At 46.0% G+C, this 16,039-nt stretch overlaps 1 protein-coding gene across 2 annotated transcripts in view; it reads right to left on the reverse strand.

Annotated features, from left to right (window-relative positions):
• Positions 1–16,039, reverse strand: part of ELOVL5 (ELOVL fatty acid elongase 5) — a 157,636-nt gene that overhangs the window by 16,124 nt on the left and 125,473 nt on the right. For both annotated transcript variants that reach the window (XM_077487803.1, XM_077487804.1), the window contains exon 5: positions 7,449–7,620. In XM_077487803.1, coding sequence (XP_077343929.1) covers positions 7,449–7,620 — 172 coding nt within the window. The remainder of the gene's footprint in view (positions 1–7,448; positions 7,621–16,039) is intronic.

A 16,039-nucleotide genomic window follows, 5' to 3' on the forward strand; every position in this document is an offset into this window, starting at 1 on the left:
TATGCAAGATACTGTCCTAAAAAGGGTTTGGGGACCTGGCTCCTGCCCCAGGGGACATGGGTCAATGCCTAAAATGTTTTCAAAAATGGCCGTTTTGGCGGGAGCACTGATTTTAATGACGATTAAAGTGAAAAAAAAGTGAAATATTCCTTTAAATATCGTGCCTGGGGTATGTGTCTATAGTATGCCTGTGAAGTGCCACGTGTTTCCCATGTTTAGAACAGTCCCTGCACAAAATGACATTAAACGGAAATAACATCATTTAAAACTGCTTGCGGTTTTAATGTTATATCTGGTTCCTGCAATATGGATGAAAATCATTGAGAAAAATGGCATGGGTAGCCCCCCCCCCCCCGCCCATTACCAGCCCCTTTGGATCTTGTACGGATATTAAGGGGAACCCTGTACCCATATTACAAAAAGGAAAGACGTGGGGACACCAGGCCCTATATACTCAGAACAGCAGTATACAGGCGGTGCAAACAAGACAGGGACTGTGTAGGTTTGTTGTGTTAAGTAGAATCTGTTTGTAATTTTCAACTGGTACATTTTTAAAGTGTAGCTCCAGTCAAAAAATCTATTTTTAAGCTTTTTGGAAAACATAGGGAAGGGTTATCACCCCTGTATAATTTGTTTTGTCGTCCATCTTTTTTCATCTCACTTGCTGTTGTCTCCTTGCGTTTGCAAGTAGCAGATGTTTGTAAGTTGGATGTTTGAAAGTAGGGGCCTGCCCTATATGCTCTGCAGAAATGGCGGAACAAGGTGTTGGTGTTGTCACAACATTGTAAGCCCTCAAAGTGACTCTTGGTGGGTGCTGGAGCGCCCTGCTGTGAACGATTCAAGATATATCAAGAATTGTAATTACATGCCATTGTTGAACAGTGGTAGAAAAATTGACCTTTGGTGGTTGTGGTGCTGGTGCCACAACACTATAAGTCCTCACAGTTACTCTGGGTGGGCACAGGAACGGGCCCTCCTGTGAACTATTATATCAAGAATTGTAATTACATGCCCCTGTAAAACAGGGGCTGAAAAATTGGGCCTTAGGCACTTGTGCTGGTGCCACGACACTGCAACTTCTCCCATATACTCTAGTTGTGGTGCAGGAATGAGCCCTGCTGCAAAGCATTGCATCAAAAATTGTAATTAAACGCCCCTGTTAAACAGGGGCTGTAAAATTGGGCTGGTGGCATCACCCAGAACCAAAAATGTTCTTCCAACATATCAGCGGAGGAGGAAGAGGATAGACAATCAACATAACAGGACAGTCACTCAGCATCAGCATAGGTAGTCTTGAAGGGATGTGATATTTCAAAAAAAATTATTCGGTTACATCAGCTTCAGGTGCTTGGTAGCTGTGGGTGATCCAAGACTGATTCATCTTGATGAAGGTCAGTCGATTAACTGAGTCGGTGGACAGGCGCACCCTGTGATCGGTAACAAAGCCACCAGCAGCACTGAAGGTGCGTTCCGAAAGAACGCTGGATGCAGGACAGGCTAGTAGCTCAATTGCATACTGTGCAAGCTCTGGCCAGTGATCCATCCTCAAGACTCAGTAAGCCAGAGGATTTTCGGTGGGAAAGGTGTCCAAGTCTGACCTTGCCCCTAGGTATTCCTGCACCATGTAAATCAGACGCTGGCGATGGTTGCTGGAACCGATCATACCTTGGGGCTGCGGACTAAAAAATTGTCTGAACGCATCGGTCAGACGGCCACCTTCTCCACCGCTCCTTCTGACCGATGCCTCAGCAACACGTTGTCCAGGACCAGGAGTTTGTAACCTCCCAGTCTCTGGGAACGCGTTGCACAGACCTTTCTGCAAGGCCTCCCGGAGATGTCTCATCCTCTGCTCCCTCTGCGACGGCAAGATAAGGCAACCTTACCCTTGTACCGTGGATCAAGGAGAGTGGCCAGCCAGTAATGGTCCCTCTCCTTGATCCGAAGAATACGAGGATCCTTCCGCAGGCTTTGCAAGATCAGGGAGGCCATGCAGCATAGGGTAGCTGAGGCATTCAGTCCGGAGTCCTCTGGGTCACTAATGACAACATGATCTGCAGCTACCTCCTCTCAGCCATGTACAAGTCCACGGGTTTCTTGGGACTGTAAATCATCCCTACAAGATGCTGCTGCTGATGCTGAGTGCCAGCATCCACCTCCATGCTGACACAATCATCCTCCTCCTCCTCCTCCTCATCCTCTTCCTGTGTGATGGGTGACACAGCAGGAACACTGTCCTGATAAAGGGGGCCTTGAGAGGCAAGGAAGTCCTCCTCTTCCTGCCTCTGTTCTGCCTCAAGTGCCCTGTCCATTATTCCATGCAGCGTATGCTCCAAGAGGTGGACAAGAGGTACAGTGTCACTGATGCATGCACTGTCACTGCTCACCATCCTTGTGGCCTCCTAAAACGGTGACAGGACAGTGCATGCATCCCTTATCATGCCCCACTGGCGTGGTGAGAAAAAACCAAGCTACCCAAACCCTGTCCTGGTGCCATAGTCGCACAGGTACTCATTGATGGCCCTCTGCTGCGTGTGCAGCCACTGCAGCATGGCCAACGTTGAGTTCCACCTGGTGGGCATGTCACATATAAGTCGGTTCTTGGGCAGGTTCAACTCCTTTTGGAGCTCAGCCAGCCGAGCACAGGCATTAAATGATCGGCGGAAATGCACACAGACTTTCCTGGCCTGCTTCAGGACATCCTGTAAGCCCGGGTACCTGCCCAAGAACCGCTGCACCACCAGGTTAAGGACGTGAGCCACACAGGGCACATGGGTCAGTTGTCCTTGTCGGAGGGCGGAGAGGAGGTTGGTGCCATTGTCGAAAACCACCATTCCTGGCTTAAGCTGGCGTGGCGTCAACCACCTCTCGGCCTGCTCCTGCAGAGCTGACAAAACATCTGCCCCAGTGTGGCTCCTGTCCCCCAAACAAACCAGTGCAAGCACGGCATGGCATCGTATTGCCTGCGTACTTGCGTAGCCCCTGGAACGCCTACGGAGGACCGCTGGTTCTGAGGACAGAGCACTGGAAGAGGCCATGGAGGAAGAAGAAGAGGAGGGGGTGGAGGAGAGAGGTGTGTCACAACCAGTAGTAGCATTTTGGAGGCGTGGTGGCGGAACAACCTCCAACACTACTGCACCTTGTCCTGCATCCTTCCCAGCTGCCAGAAGAGTGACCCAATGGGCCGTGAAAGACAGGTAACGTCCCTGTCCATGCCTGCTGGACCATGAGTCAGCGGTAATATGCACCTTACCGCTGACCGCCCTGTCTAGCGAGGCAAGGACATTGCCTTCCACATGCCGGTAGAGGGCCGGAATCGCCTTCCATGAGAAAAAGTGGCGTTTGGGGACCTGCCACTGAGGAACCGCACATTGTACAAACTCACGGAAGGGGCAGAGTCTACCAACTGAAAAGGCAGCAGTTGAAGTGCTAGCAATTTAGCCAAGTTAGCATTCAACCGCTGGGCATGTGGATGGCTGGGAGTGAACTTCTTTCGACGGTCCAGCAGCTGGGGCAGGGACATTTGCCTGCTATAATCGGACGTGGGTGTACTGCTAGCAGAGTGCCCGGAAGCACTTGGCTGTGACACACCTCATTCTACACCTTCATTCCTCTCAGAGCAGGTTTCAGAGAGGACTGAAGGTCTAGTGGGGTTGGAGATGCCAGCTGATGAGGAGCAAGGACAGGTCCGCTTTGTTCTTTGGTGTGGGTCTTAGAGGTACGCCAGCGAGCTGCATGGCAGGTCAACATATGTCTGGTCAAGCATATGGTGCCCAAGCGGCTGATGTTTTGGCCACGCGAGATACGCTTGAGACATATGTTGCAAATAGCAGCAGTGCGATCTGATGCACTCGTCTCAAAAAAGGCCCACACCAAAGAACTTTTAGAATAACGCGCAGAGGCAGCGCCCTGCACAGGCAGCGCCCTGCACAGGCAGCGCCCTGCACAGGCAGAGCTCTGCGGTGTGATTCAGTCGGTGTGCTGCCCTTAAGCTGGCCCCCGGAGGGCATCCTGCCTCGTTGGACATGTGCCTCCTCCTCCTCCTCCTCCCTCCTTCCAGGCACCCACGTGGAGTCAGTGCCCTCATCATCCCCTCCCTATTCATTGCTGGAGCAAACCTGGCAGTATGCTGCAGCTTGTGGAACATGACTGCCAGATTGCTGTCCTTCTTGAGCATCCCCTCTCTCTGCGCTCACGCTACTGCCTTCCTCTAGCTGAGTATCATCATCAGAGCCTACAAAACACTGGGCATCCTCCCTGGAGCATGTACCCAACACTGTGCTCAAAGAGTTCAGGAGACTCCTCAGGAGGACGTGGTGGGTCAAGGGAAGGAGTCACTGATGATGACATTGAGAGGCGGGAAGACGATGGGTTGGCAGCTTCTTTGCTAGTACCCTGAGCCTGGGTGAGAGAGGATGAGGAGGATGAAGAGGGCTTGGTCATCAACTCTACCAAGTCTTCGGCATGTTGCAGCTTAACATGTCCAGCTGCCGAAAAGAAGGACAAGCGTGTCCCATGGCCACGTGCTGATGATGACGATGCACCGCGTCCACGACCAGCACTGTTGTCTCTAGACACAGAGCCTGCTTGCCCTCTTTTATCGGCTCGTGTCTGTCTGCCTCTCCTTGTTGGCCTTCCAGACATGGTAATGGCTTGAAGAGAGATGGGAAAACCAGCATTCGGGTAGTGTATATTGTGCTGGAGGCACACACAACTTCCACTAACTCCTACAGATGGCTTAATTAGAGAAGAGCTATGGAGGTAGATATAACGGTGTATACTGTGTTCAGAGCACGCAGACAGCACGCACAATCTCCTACAACTGACTGCAAGCTCTATTAAAAAAAGAGAAATATAGCTAGCTATATAGGTGGATATAATGGTGTATACTGCGGTCAGGGCACGCAGACAACAACCACTACAGAAGAGCAAGAACGAAAAATTGGCCGATAATAAACGGTGTATACTGTGTTGAAGGTACACAGAACACCCACTAACTCCTACAGACGCCAATACAATACACAAGGCCGCCGCGCTGGCAGGCCTTATATAGTGTGGGGCGTGTACTACACAGCCTGAGCTATGATTGGCCACAGGCATCCTGCCTGTGGCCAATCATGGCTCTCCTTGCTGTCGGCGCTGTGATTGGCCAAGCATGCGGGGTCACAGTGCATGCTTGGCCAATCATGAGCCAGCAATGCACTGCGGTGGCGCAGTGCATTGTGGGCCGTGAGCGCCACACGAATTTGGCGCGAACAGCCCATAACATTCGGTATTCGCCGAACGGACGAACAGCCAATGTTCGAGTTGAATGTATGTTCGACTCGAACACGATGTAGTGGACAGTGTAGTGCAGTGGACAGTATAGTGGTCAGTGTGGTACAGTGGTCAGTATAGTACAGTGGTCAGTATAGTATAGTGGTCAGTGTAGTTCTCAGTGTAGTGGACAGTATAGTATAGTGGTCAGTGTAGTGTGTAATGGTCAGTAAAGAAATTAATCAAGTAGGTTAGTGTAGTGGTCAGTATAGGAATCAGGTAGGTCACTGCTATTGTATTTGAAGGGACTCGGGGAGTGCTAACAGTCCGCAGGTTAGGGGGTGCAAATTACTTGCCTCTACCCGGGTGCTGACAACCCATGCTACTCCACTGCCGCCCAGTAGATGGCTCACTGCGGGTCGATCAACCAGGGACAGTGGGGAGACAGACGACTGACCAGCTGAGATCCGGAAACTGGGTAGGTAGCAGGTGGATAGCAGCACGTAACAGACCGATAAGCAGCTACCATGGTGGGGGCACAGATCAGCTTTAACACGGAAATTCAGGCTCACTTAGCATATTCGCTCGGGGGGGATGCCTAGGAGCTCACAGCATCACACTGCTGCTTGGCGCCATGTAGTAACTCCGCCCCTCCGTCATCTACACTTCTTTCTGATGAATATGTGCAGCTGCAAATATCCCCTACTTTGAGACATATGAAGGGTGGTACAGAGGATTCACTTGGAGGAACAAATCAAATATCTGCACTGTATCTCCCACCTGCAAGCTTAGTTCTTCATTTTTTTTGCTTGAAAGTTGTAGATGGCCACTCCGAACCTCTCTCTCCTGCTGGAGTGCTGTTTTTCTTGGTTAACGTCTGGTTTAAACTTATGTTAAAAGAGAACTATGTCCCAACCTTTTTTTGGCCTTAGTTCTCTTTTTGTTCACAAGGTGACATTTAGTATGTTCTCCTGTGACAAAAAAACTCATGTGCATGTGGCGGGCCATTGCCCACTATATCCTGCCAGTGCAGATCAATGCTGCAGCCGGTACAGATCCTGACAATACTGTCAAGATCCACCCTGCCGCCTGATTGACAACTGCTCTGGCTCACTAGAGCCAGAGCCATCTGTGCCCGCCCCCTCCCTGTCTGTTCTTCCATTCAGCACTAGAGAATCGGAAAGGGGGGATCCCTGTGGGGGTGGCAAAACTATGCATAAGTAAAGCATGTATAATATCCACCAAATCTGCACAAACCATTAACAAATAAATCTAGTTGTATGTATGATTTAATAACGAGGTGCTAAGTTGTTGTGGTTTGACAATATATACTGCTCAATATCTCTGCAACTATACCAGCAAAAACCTGGCACAAACGAATGGCACGTTTGTTTTTCAAATTCGGTAACGTGGGGTGTAAAGTGGGCGGGGTTTCACAACATATAACACACAATATCTCCACAACCAAAGCGGCACAAACGTTTATTTTTGCAGCACAAACCAGCACAAACGTGGCACAAACGAATGGCGCGTTTGTTTTTCAAATTCGGTAACGTGGGGTGTAAAGTGGGCGGGGTTTCACAACATATAACGCACAATATCTCCGCAACCAAAGCGGCACAAACGTTTATTTTTGCAGCACAAACCAGCACAAACGCGGCACAAATGAATGGCGCGTTTGTTTTTCAAATTCGGTAACGTGGGGTGCAAAGTGGGCGGGGTTTCACAACATATAACGCACAATATCTCTGCAACCAAAGCGGCACAAACGTTTATTTTTGCAGCACAAACCAGCACAAACGCGGCACAAACGAATGGCGCGTTCGTTTTTCAAATTCAGCAACGTGGGGTGCAAAGTGGGCGGGGCTTGCATTAAATTGAATGTTTAATATCTCAGAAACCGAACCGGCACAAACGCTAATTTTTGCGGCACAAATCAGCACAAACGCGGCACAAACGAATGGTATATTTTTATTCAGGTTTTACAAATATGGGGTGCCAACTTCACACAGCTCATATTTTGTGGGGAAAGTATCCATTTGTACTACAATCACCATGGGCCAACACTGGATGTACATAAATTGATACTGCAAAGCTTTTAGTACATATCAATTAGAAGGAAACTTGTGACAAATAGTTGGAAGACAAAAACCAAGTAGTGTTCAGTATTGCAACACTAATCTCAAGGTACTTACAGTGTCCGCAAGGTACCCAGTTCATGACAAACCACCAAATGCTCAGCATAGAGGCGTGATGGTAAACATGCAGGACGGTAATTTGGTGGTTATTTTTGCGGAGGATAAAGAAAAAAGTATCCATAAATTCAATGAGTTTGGAGAAGTAGTACCACCACAGGACTCGGATTATCTGTGAAACAAACAAGTGTATTGGTGTTTATATAATAATAATTAAATACTAGTAGCATGTGACAACATAGCAAAAATACATGAAACCTACAGAGCTAAGCAAAAGTAAAAAAGAGTGCTTAAAGAGGAACTGCAGTCTGCTCTCATAATTTGCAATAAAAAACATCTTTGCCATTCTGAAGCTTCCCTTCAACCACTTTGCATATTATTTTACAGAGATACAGTGTCTCACAAAAGCGAGTACACCCCTCACATTTTTGTAAACATTTTATTATAACTTTTTCATGTGACAACACTGAAGAAATCGTTCTGCATGGCTGTCGTACCAGAAGGAAGCCTCTTCTAAAGATGATGCACAAGAAAGCCTGCAAACAGTTTGCTGAAGACAAGCAGACTAAGGACATGGATTACTGGAACCATATACTGTGGTCTGATGAGACCAAGATAATCGTCTTCGGTTCAGATGGTGTCAAGCGTGTGTGGCGGCAACCAGGTGAGGAGTACAAAGACAAGTGTGTCTTGCCTACAGTCAAGCATGGTGGTGGGAGTGTCATGGTCTGGGGCTGCATGAGTGCTGCCGACACTAGAAAGCTACAGTTCATTGAGGGAACCATGAATGCCAACATGTACTGTGACATACTGAAGCAGAATATGATCCCCTCCCCTCAGACACTGGACCACAGGGCAGTATTCCAACATGATAACAACCACAAACACACCTCCAAGATGACCATTGCCTTGCTAAAGAAGCTGAGGGTAAAGGTGATGGACTGGCCAAGCATGTCTCCAGACCTAAACCCTATTGAGCATCCGTGGGGCATCCTCAAATGGTAGGTGGAGGAGCGCAAGGTCTCTAACATCCACCAGATCTACAATGTCATCATGTGGAAGCGGAAGTGGACTCCAGTGGCAACCTGTGAAGCTCTGGTGAACTTCATGCCCAAGAGGGTTAAGACAATGCTGGAAAATAATGGTGGCCACACAAAATATTGACACTTTGGGTCCAATTTGGAGATTTTCACTAAGGCCCCATTCACACCTGAGCATTTTGTAGCTTGAGGGGAAAAAATCTATTATTCTCAAAGGAGATGGTTCACATCTCCACTCCATGTCGCCTGAAGCGCAAACAAGTTCTGGAACCTTTTTTGTCGCTCAAATCGGACAGATTTGGGCATTTTTCTTCTTTTTACATTGGTGACCTTCTGCCTTGCACAAAATCGCGGTAAAAAACGCTGCAAAATCATGGTAAAATCGCACAATTTTCTGCCTGAAAACGCTATGTTCAGGTGTGAATGGGGCCTTAGGGGTGTAATCACTTTTGTTGCCAGCGGTTTAGACTTTAATGGCTGTGTGAATGAATGAATGAATGAATGAAATACTTGTATAGCGCACAATGCGAACTGAATCGCCTCTAGGCGCTGTGTGTTGAGTTATTTTGAGAGGACAGCAAATTTACACTATTATACAAGCTGTACACTCACTACTTGTAGCAAAGTGTCAGTGTGGTCACATGAAAAGATAATAAAGTAGTTACTAAAATCTGAGGGGTGTACTCACTTTTGTGAGATACTGTATACTGTGATTCTGTGCTTGCCAAATATGCTGCAGAAATCTCCCTCCATTGAGTCTGGCTGCTGCCATTTTAACTGTGGGCAGCTGAAGCTGCTGCCTGTTTACTTCCCGGATTTACACAGACACAGAGGCACACCTCCAGCTCTGCAGCTCTCATTGGCCCTCTGACTAAATATCCCTCCCTTGCAAACTCGAGAGAGAGAGAGAGAGAGAGAGAGAGAGAGAGAGAGAGAGAGAGAGAGAGAGAGAGAGAGAGAGAGAGAGAGAGAGAGAGAGAGAGAGAGAGAGTGCATGATGTCATAAACTACATGCTGTGCATGATGTCATAAACTACAAGACAAAAAAAAAAACAGGAAGTGGGCTGTATAAGGTATTTACTGGCAGAAAAAAAAATGTTTTACTATCCAAAGTTAAAACAACAAGGGCAGAAGATTTAATAGATGGAAAGATGTAAAAATGACTGAAGTTCCGCTTTAAATTGTCATGCTCAGGTTGATAATACAGCTTTAGGGCTTATTGTCACCTACATTGCTGTTCGAAGAGCGATTTGAGGATCATTTTTCAGAGCCATGCAGGCGTGGCGGACAGGCGATACCGCCTGTTCTTTTTTTGACAGCTGAAGGCCTTTTCTAAATGGGAATACTGTGTCACAAGTGCCAGCATAGCATTTGGCTCGAGGCTGGGGCATGGCACTATTCACGTGAATGGGTTGCATTTGGTGGCAGCACTGCTTGTTGAATGTGAAGATGTCAGGGGGGGGGGTTGGATCATTTTTGCTGTGACGTGAAACAAAGTATCGTGACCATGGCATGTGTACAACCCTGTTTGGCTGTCTCAGCAGCTTAGGGAGGCAGTAGAAACACAGCTCAACCACCTATATTGAACTGCAAATGTAGAATCAAATTCACACATATATATTACCATAATTGCTACACACAATCTCATGGGTCTGTACATATCTGTACACAGTAGAGGATGGATCCAGGTTAAACCTGTCATTTTAACATGTGGTTTCATGCATGTATTTCAGCATATGCTCAGTTTAAACTACCCAGGTTCTGGTTTACAAAGCATTGCTCAACTAAGGCCCTAAAATCAAGGGTACTTTAAGGCCTCTTTCACACTGACGTCCCGTTCAGGCCTGCCTGTCAGTTTTTCAGGCGGACCTGAACGGGTGCTCCATAGAGCTCTATGGAGCGTCGGATGTCAGCGGTGACATGTCCGCTGACATCCGACCCGCTCCGATCCGAAAAAGTGTAACGGAGGAAAAAGCTATTTTTCCATCCGTCTGCGGATCGGATCGGGTGACGACGGGCACTGCGGTCCGTCGTCATCCGATCTCCCATAGGGGAGAGCGGCGCTGTGGCAGGTCCGTCCCTGCGCAGTGTGCAGAGACGGAGCTGTCATCTCCCTGCTCAGCGGGGATCGGCGGAGTGATCCCCGCTGAGCAAACGGACATCCACGGGGCGGATCAGAACTGATCCGCCCCGTGTGAAAGGACCCTTAGTCTTAGCTTGTAAATGATAGAGGAACTTCAAAATTAGTAAGCATTTACCAAAGTAAAACAAAATGCAAACCTGGTTTTCATTTTGAATAGAGTAAGGGAGGGTTACAACCCCTTTCAGTTTTTTTTGCCGTCTGTGTCCCATTGGGGGGATTTCCCTTCACTTCCTGCCTCATATCTAAACAGGAAGTGAGAGGAAATCCCTGTATATTAAAGGGAATTCCTTGAGGTCCCCTGGTCACCAGAACTAGTGTCCCAATTGTAAGATTTCCCTTCTATTACTGCTCTGGGGGCACAGACAGTGATAAAAAATGTACAGGGGTTCTAATCCCTCTCCACTCAATCCAAAACTAAAAAAAAAAATGTTTACCTTTAGTTATATTTAAACTTTAAAGAAACTCTATCACTATAAAGAAAATAAAGCTGATAGAAACTATAACATGAAGGCACATAGAGGCAGATACTTGCAGCAGCTTCACTGTCCACTCTACACCACCCGAATACCAGGACACTCTCAATGAGCAAGCATTACCCATTCACAATTGCCTGCTATTCTGGTGTGATGCAAGCTGCAACAGGTATTTGCTTGTAGGTGCCTGCACTTTATACTTTCCAGCAGCCCTTTTTAAAGTAATTAATCAGCCCATAACTTCAGCTTGTTCAATTAGGCCGAGTTCACACTATACTACATGACAGTAGTACGACTTTCATCCTACTTTGCTCTGGGACATCAGTCCTACATTGGTCCTATTTTGGTACTACATCCATCTGACTTTCATGAACAGCACACTACTTTGATCTGACTTTTCAGATAGTACAACTTGTTCTTTGACCAATCAAAACAAACACACACAATGGGAAGGGCTATAGCAGGGGGCAGGAAATAACACATGTCGATGCCAAAGTCGGATGGTTAGGACAAGGATCTGACTTTGATCCTACTTCAATGATAGTCAATGGGCTGAAGTAGGATCAAAGTTGGACCAAAGTAGTGCAGGGAGCATTTTTAAAGTCGGACCAGTTAAGACGACTCCCATAGGGAAACATTAATTTTCACACATCGTGCGACATGAGCTCCCAATGTCGGAGCTTTTGTCATACCAGTGTGAACCCGGCCTTAGTGTCCTCTCTTTGTAGACTTTTTAGGGCTCATGCACACTGGACGTTTAAATAACAACGTTTTAAAAACGCCAGTAGCTTTGCAGTGAGTTTTTCAACGTTTTTGCAATAGTGGTTTTGGCATTTATTAGCGGGGGGGGGTTTTTTTTTTTTTTCATGGGTCAATTTGACGTTTTACAGCTGAAAAACTCCTCTCAGAACCCACTAGTTTTGGAGGTTTTTTAAATCCAAAAAACGCCCCAGCCAAAAACTGCTGATAACAGCCTATGTGTGCATGGACATACAGAATAACATGATGGGGAGTCTATTGACTGTAGAAAAAAATATCTGAAGCCAAAAACAGCAGCTGTAAAAACGTTCAGTGTGCATGAGGCCTTAATGTAGTTATTCAGCATGTGGCACTTGACATACTGATCTCTGTTTGTTAGGTATATTAAAAGATAAAGGATGACGGCTTAAACCCTTCCCTACTCTATCCAAAGTGGAGAAAAATGGCTTTAAGAAATCCTGTCAGTCACTCGTCATCAACAGGAGTCTGGATAAATCTGCAAGCAAATATTCAGACACAAATAGATTAACAGTTGCTGGATAACCTAATCTGTGAAAGGAATCACTTGTCACCATTTGAAAAGCTTTGAGCACCTTTCCAATACACAGATATTAGCTGGAGAGCGGATTTGAGCTTTAAGGACCACTGAGAGTTAATGCACACTAAGCGTCCGAAAAAATGCCAGAACCTTTGGCAGAAAAAAAGCAGCAGAAAAAAATCACTTAAAGACATGTTCTGCACACGTATTTTTGTGCATTTGCTTTTATAAGTGTTTCTTTCCCAAAACATTCCCCTCTGCTCATTTTTCACTATAATTAATTTACACTTGAAAACGCCAAACCCACCTAAATGCTGCGTTTATGTGTGTCAAGGGTTTTTTTCTGCTGAAAGTTCCTCTCAAAAATGTGCTTGTGTTGTCTGTAAACGCTCCTCTACAAATATGCCTATAAATGCCCAAATGTGCATGGATACACGGGCTAACAGAGTTGCTTCTATACGCTGAAAGAAGGTAATTGCCAAGAGCCTGTATAAGCAGCATTTGTTATGCCCACAGTGCAGGAGGCCTTAAATGTTTAGGACCTTGCAGTGCATGTTTTTTACTTGCCTTTCCAGGGTCAAAAGGTCAGATAACTTGAGTTCTTTTACATAGGTTATGATTTAATGCTGCTGTAGCCCTGGATTTTTGGCTTACCTGTAAAATGTGTTTCTTGGAGTACATCAGGGACACTGAGCAGCTTCATTAAAACTTACCAATGAGCCACCTACAGGTGACTGGACACTGGCTAAATAAAAGACAGGAAGTCCTTTCTCAGGCATAACCCCTCCTTCAGTTTTGTAGCAAACCATACATGACAACACAGAGGGGGGGATCTCTGTGTCCTGTGATGTGCTCCAAGAAATGGATTTTACAGGAAAGCCAAAAGTCCAGTTTTTTCTATTGTACAGAACAACTTTATTAGTCCTTTTGAACAGGGGTGTCCTAAATCACTGTTGGCTTGGGGGTCCAGGACTTCTAATAGAACTGGGACTGTGATTTTGATATAGAAGTTGAGGCCTGAGAGCAACGAAAGAAATGTACCAAGGAAGAAGTGGCGTAATAAACACCCTGTCAGGTCCGCATACCAATCATCCTAAGCTGGGGATGTAAAGGAAACGATTGACGATCTTATGGTGACTCACAACAATCTCTCTGGGAGAAAAGACCCAGCAATAAAGCGAGGCAAAGCCTTAGACCCCAGACACACTGTTAGATTTTCTGCAGATTTTTGTCTTCAGATTTACCAAAACCATATAATATCAGATCAAACCTTAATGCCACGTGCACACGACCAGACTTTGACGGACTAGGTCCGATGGACTTTCGGCGGCGTTCCGACGGACTTTCCAAATGAACGGACTTGGCTACACACAAGCACACCAAAGTCCGACGGATTCGAACGTGATGACGTACAACCAGACTAGAATAAGGAAGTTCATAGCCAGTAGCCAATAGCTGCCCTGGTGTCGGTTTTCATCCGTCGGACTAGCATACAGACGAACTGATTTTTCGACCGACTTGAGTCTGCCAGAAAGATTTGAAACATGTTTTATTTCTAGGTCCCTCAGACTTTTGGGGAAAAAAAGTCAGCTGGAGCCCACACACGATCCAATTGTCCGACGGATTCCAGTCTGCCGAAAAGTCAGATCGTGTGTATGTGGCATAAGAGTTTCAATTTGTATGCAATCAGGCAGGCCTGTGCAGTATACGGTTTTGGTAAATCTGAAGACACAAATCTGCAGCCCATTTCCCCCAGGTCAATCTTTCTAAAGCTATCCGGTTCAGAAGGCATGCTTTGTTAAGATTCGACTACTTTATTGTAACTCAAAACCAAAAGTATTTTGTCAGTAAAGTTGTTTTTCGTATAAATCCCACAACTTATACCCCCTGCTTTTTCTTGCCCATTGTGCCAACATGCAATCTGGCAGAAAATCTTTTCTTATACTCAACTAGTAACCCCTCTAGGCTCCTTTTTGAGTGAAAATTCTGGCAATTTGCCAAACCAACCTACACAATGACTCTTCCTGCCTGGAATTGTGACAGCAGACACATGAACCTCATAAACCTGATACCTGCAGCTTGAGGGAGTTATGAGATGTAGGTCTGCTTTAACAGATTTCATTTCATTATTCTCAACTTAAGCAGCAAATAGCATGTCTCTACCTGAGCTGAAACATGCAGAAGGAAGGAGCCTTGAGCAGTTGTTAGGTGAGGATACAAAATGTTTTATTGCAAAAATCCAGGTTAACAAGGCAAGGTGGATGCAAAACATCAAAGCTGGTTTTACTTATGCTTTCCTTTAACTTTGCTTTAACAGATCTATCAATTTCATCTCCTACTTTTGCCGTTTCTTTCTTATTCACTGCATATATTTTTCTTGCAATCTTATCAGATGATTAAAGGAATGGCAGTTGCTAAACAACAAGGTAATTTGCTTTTGGCAGGGTTTCTGCTTCATCTGTCCTGAAGGAAGCTGCATGCTGACGGATGATTAATTGAATTCAGTTGGCTCAGTGTGCCTTTTACCGTAATAAATATGCGGTCTGTAAATATGTACAGGCGGTCCCCTTAGTTACAAACAACCGACTTACAAACGACTTCTACTTACAAATGGAGGGAGACAACAGGAAGTGAGAGGAAATCTACCCCTAGGAAGGGTAATTCACTCCTGTAAGAGTTATTATGGGAAAAAGGTGTCTCCATTGAAGATTTATCACCAATCCTGGTTTCCACGACAACCCAAAATTTACAAAATCCAATTGTCTTCGGGATAGAAAGTGAGGTGAAATCTGAACAGGGGCACAGACAGCAAACCAAATGTTACAGGGGTGTTAACCCTTCCCAATGCTATCCAAAAAACGTAAGAATAATTCTTTTGGCTGGAGTTACACTTAAAAAATGTACCTGTTCCGACTTACAAACAGATTCAACTTAAAGTGTTGCTCCACCCAAAGGGGAAGCTCCGCTTATCTGTCTCCTCCCACATTTGGCACCTTTCAGGGGGCAGGGGGCACCTGGTTTTGACCTCCTCCTCCTTCCCCCCACCCCCCCGGGCCATTGAGTGCTTGCAGTATTTGTAGCTGCTGACTTTTAATTTTTTTCTGAAGGAGCCTGAACCTCTTTAAAAACAAACCTATAGAACCTTCTTGTTTGTAACCTGGGGACTGCCTGTATCCCTGCATGACTCCATGGCAGCATACATTTGAGTAGACCCTTGTCTCGCTCCTACCCTATAGCACCCCATTCCCATACATTTTGAGGCTGATCCAGTATATTTTTGCCCTCCTCATGAGCCTATCAGATGTATTCTGTGAGATGATTTCCCTTACATGCATTGGTTTACTGATGAAGTGGAGACAGGTTACTCCCAGCTATCAGTGGGACTATTCCCAGAGGCCTATTACAATATTGCCAGCTATTTCCTTTTAACATGTGAGCTCTGAATCTACTTTTCGCTGGCGAATACTTCTATGGAGCTTTTGTGGTAATTAACCCTTTAGGGTTTCTCATCAAACAAAGGGGAATTCCTATTGCACTATTTTTTTTCTTTTTTACAGCTTAGAAAACTTAATTGGCTGCAGTTTGAAATGGGATGGTAATTTGAGTATTATTAAATTACTGGATGGCTCGAGTAGCAA

Source organism: Lithobates pipiens, unplaced genomic scaffold (assembly GCF_037356315.1).
Source record: "Lithobates pipiens isolate NorthernLeopardFrog02 unplaced genomic scaffold, aLitPip1_a1.2 Scaffold_18, whole genome shotgun sequence".
Classification (NCBI taxonomy): Eukaryota; Metazoa; Chordata; class Amphibia; order Anura; family Ranidae; genus Lithobates; species Lithobates pipiens.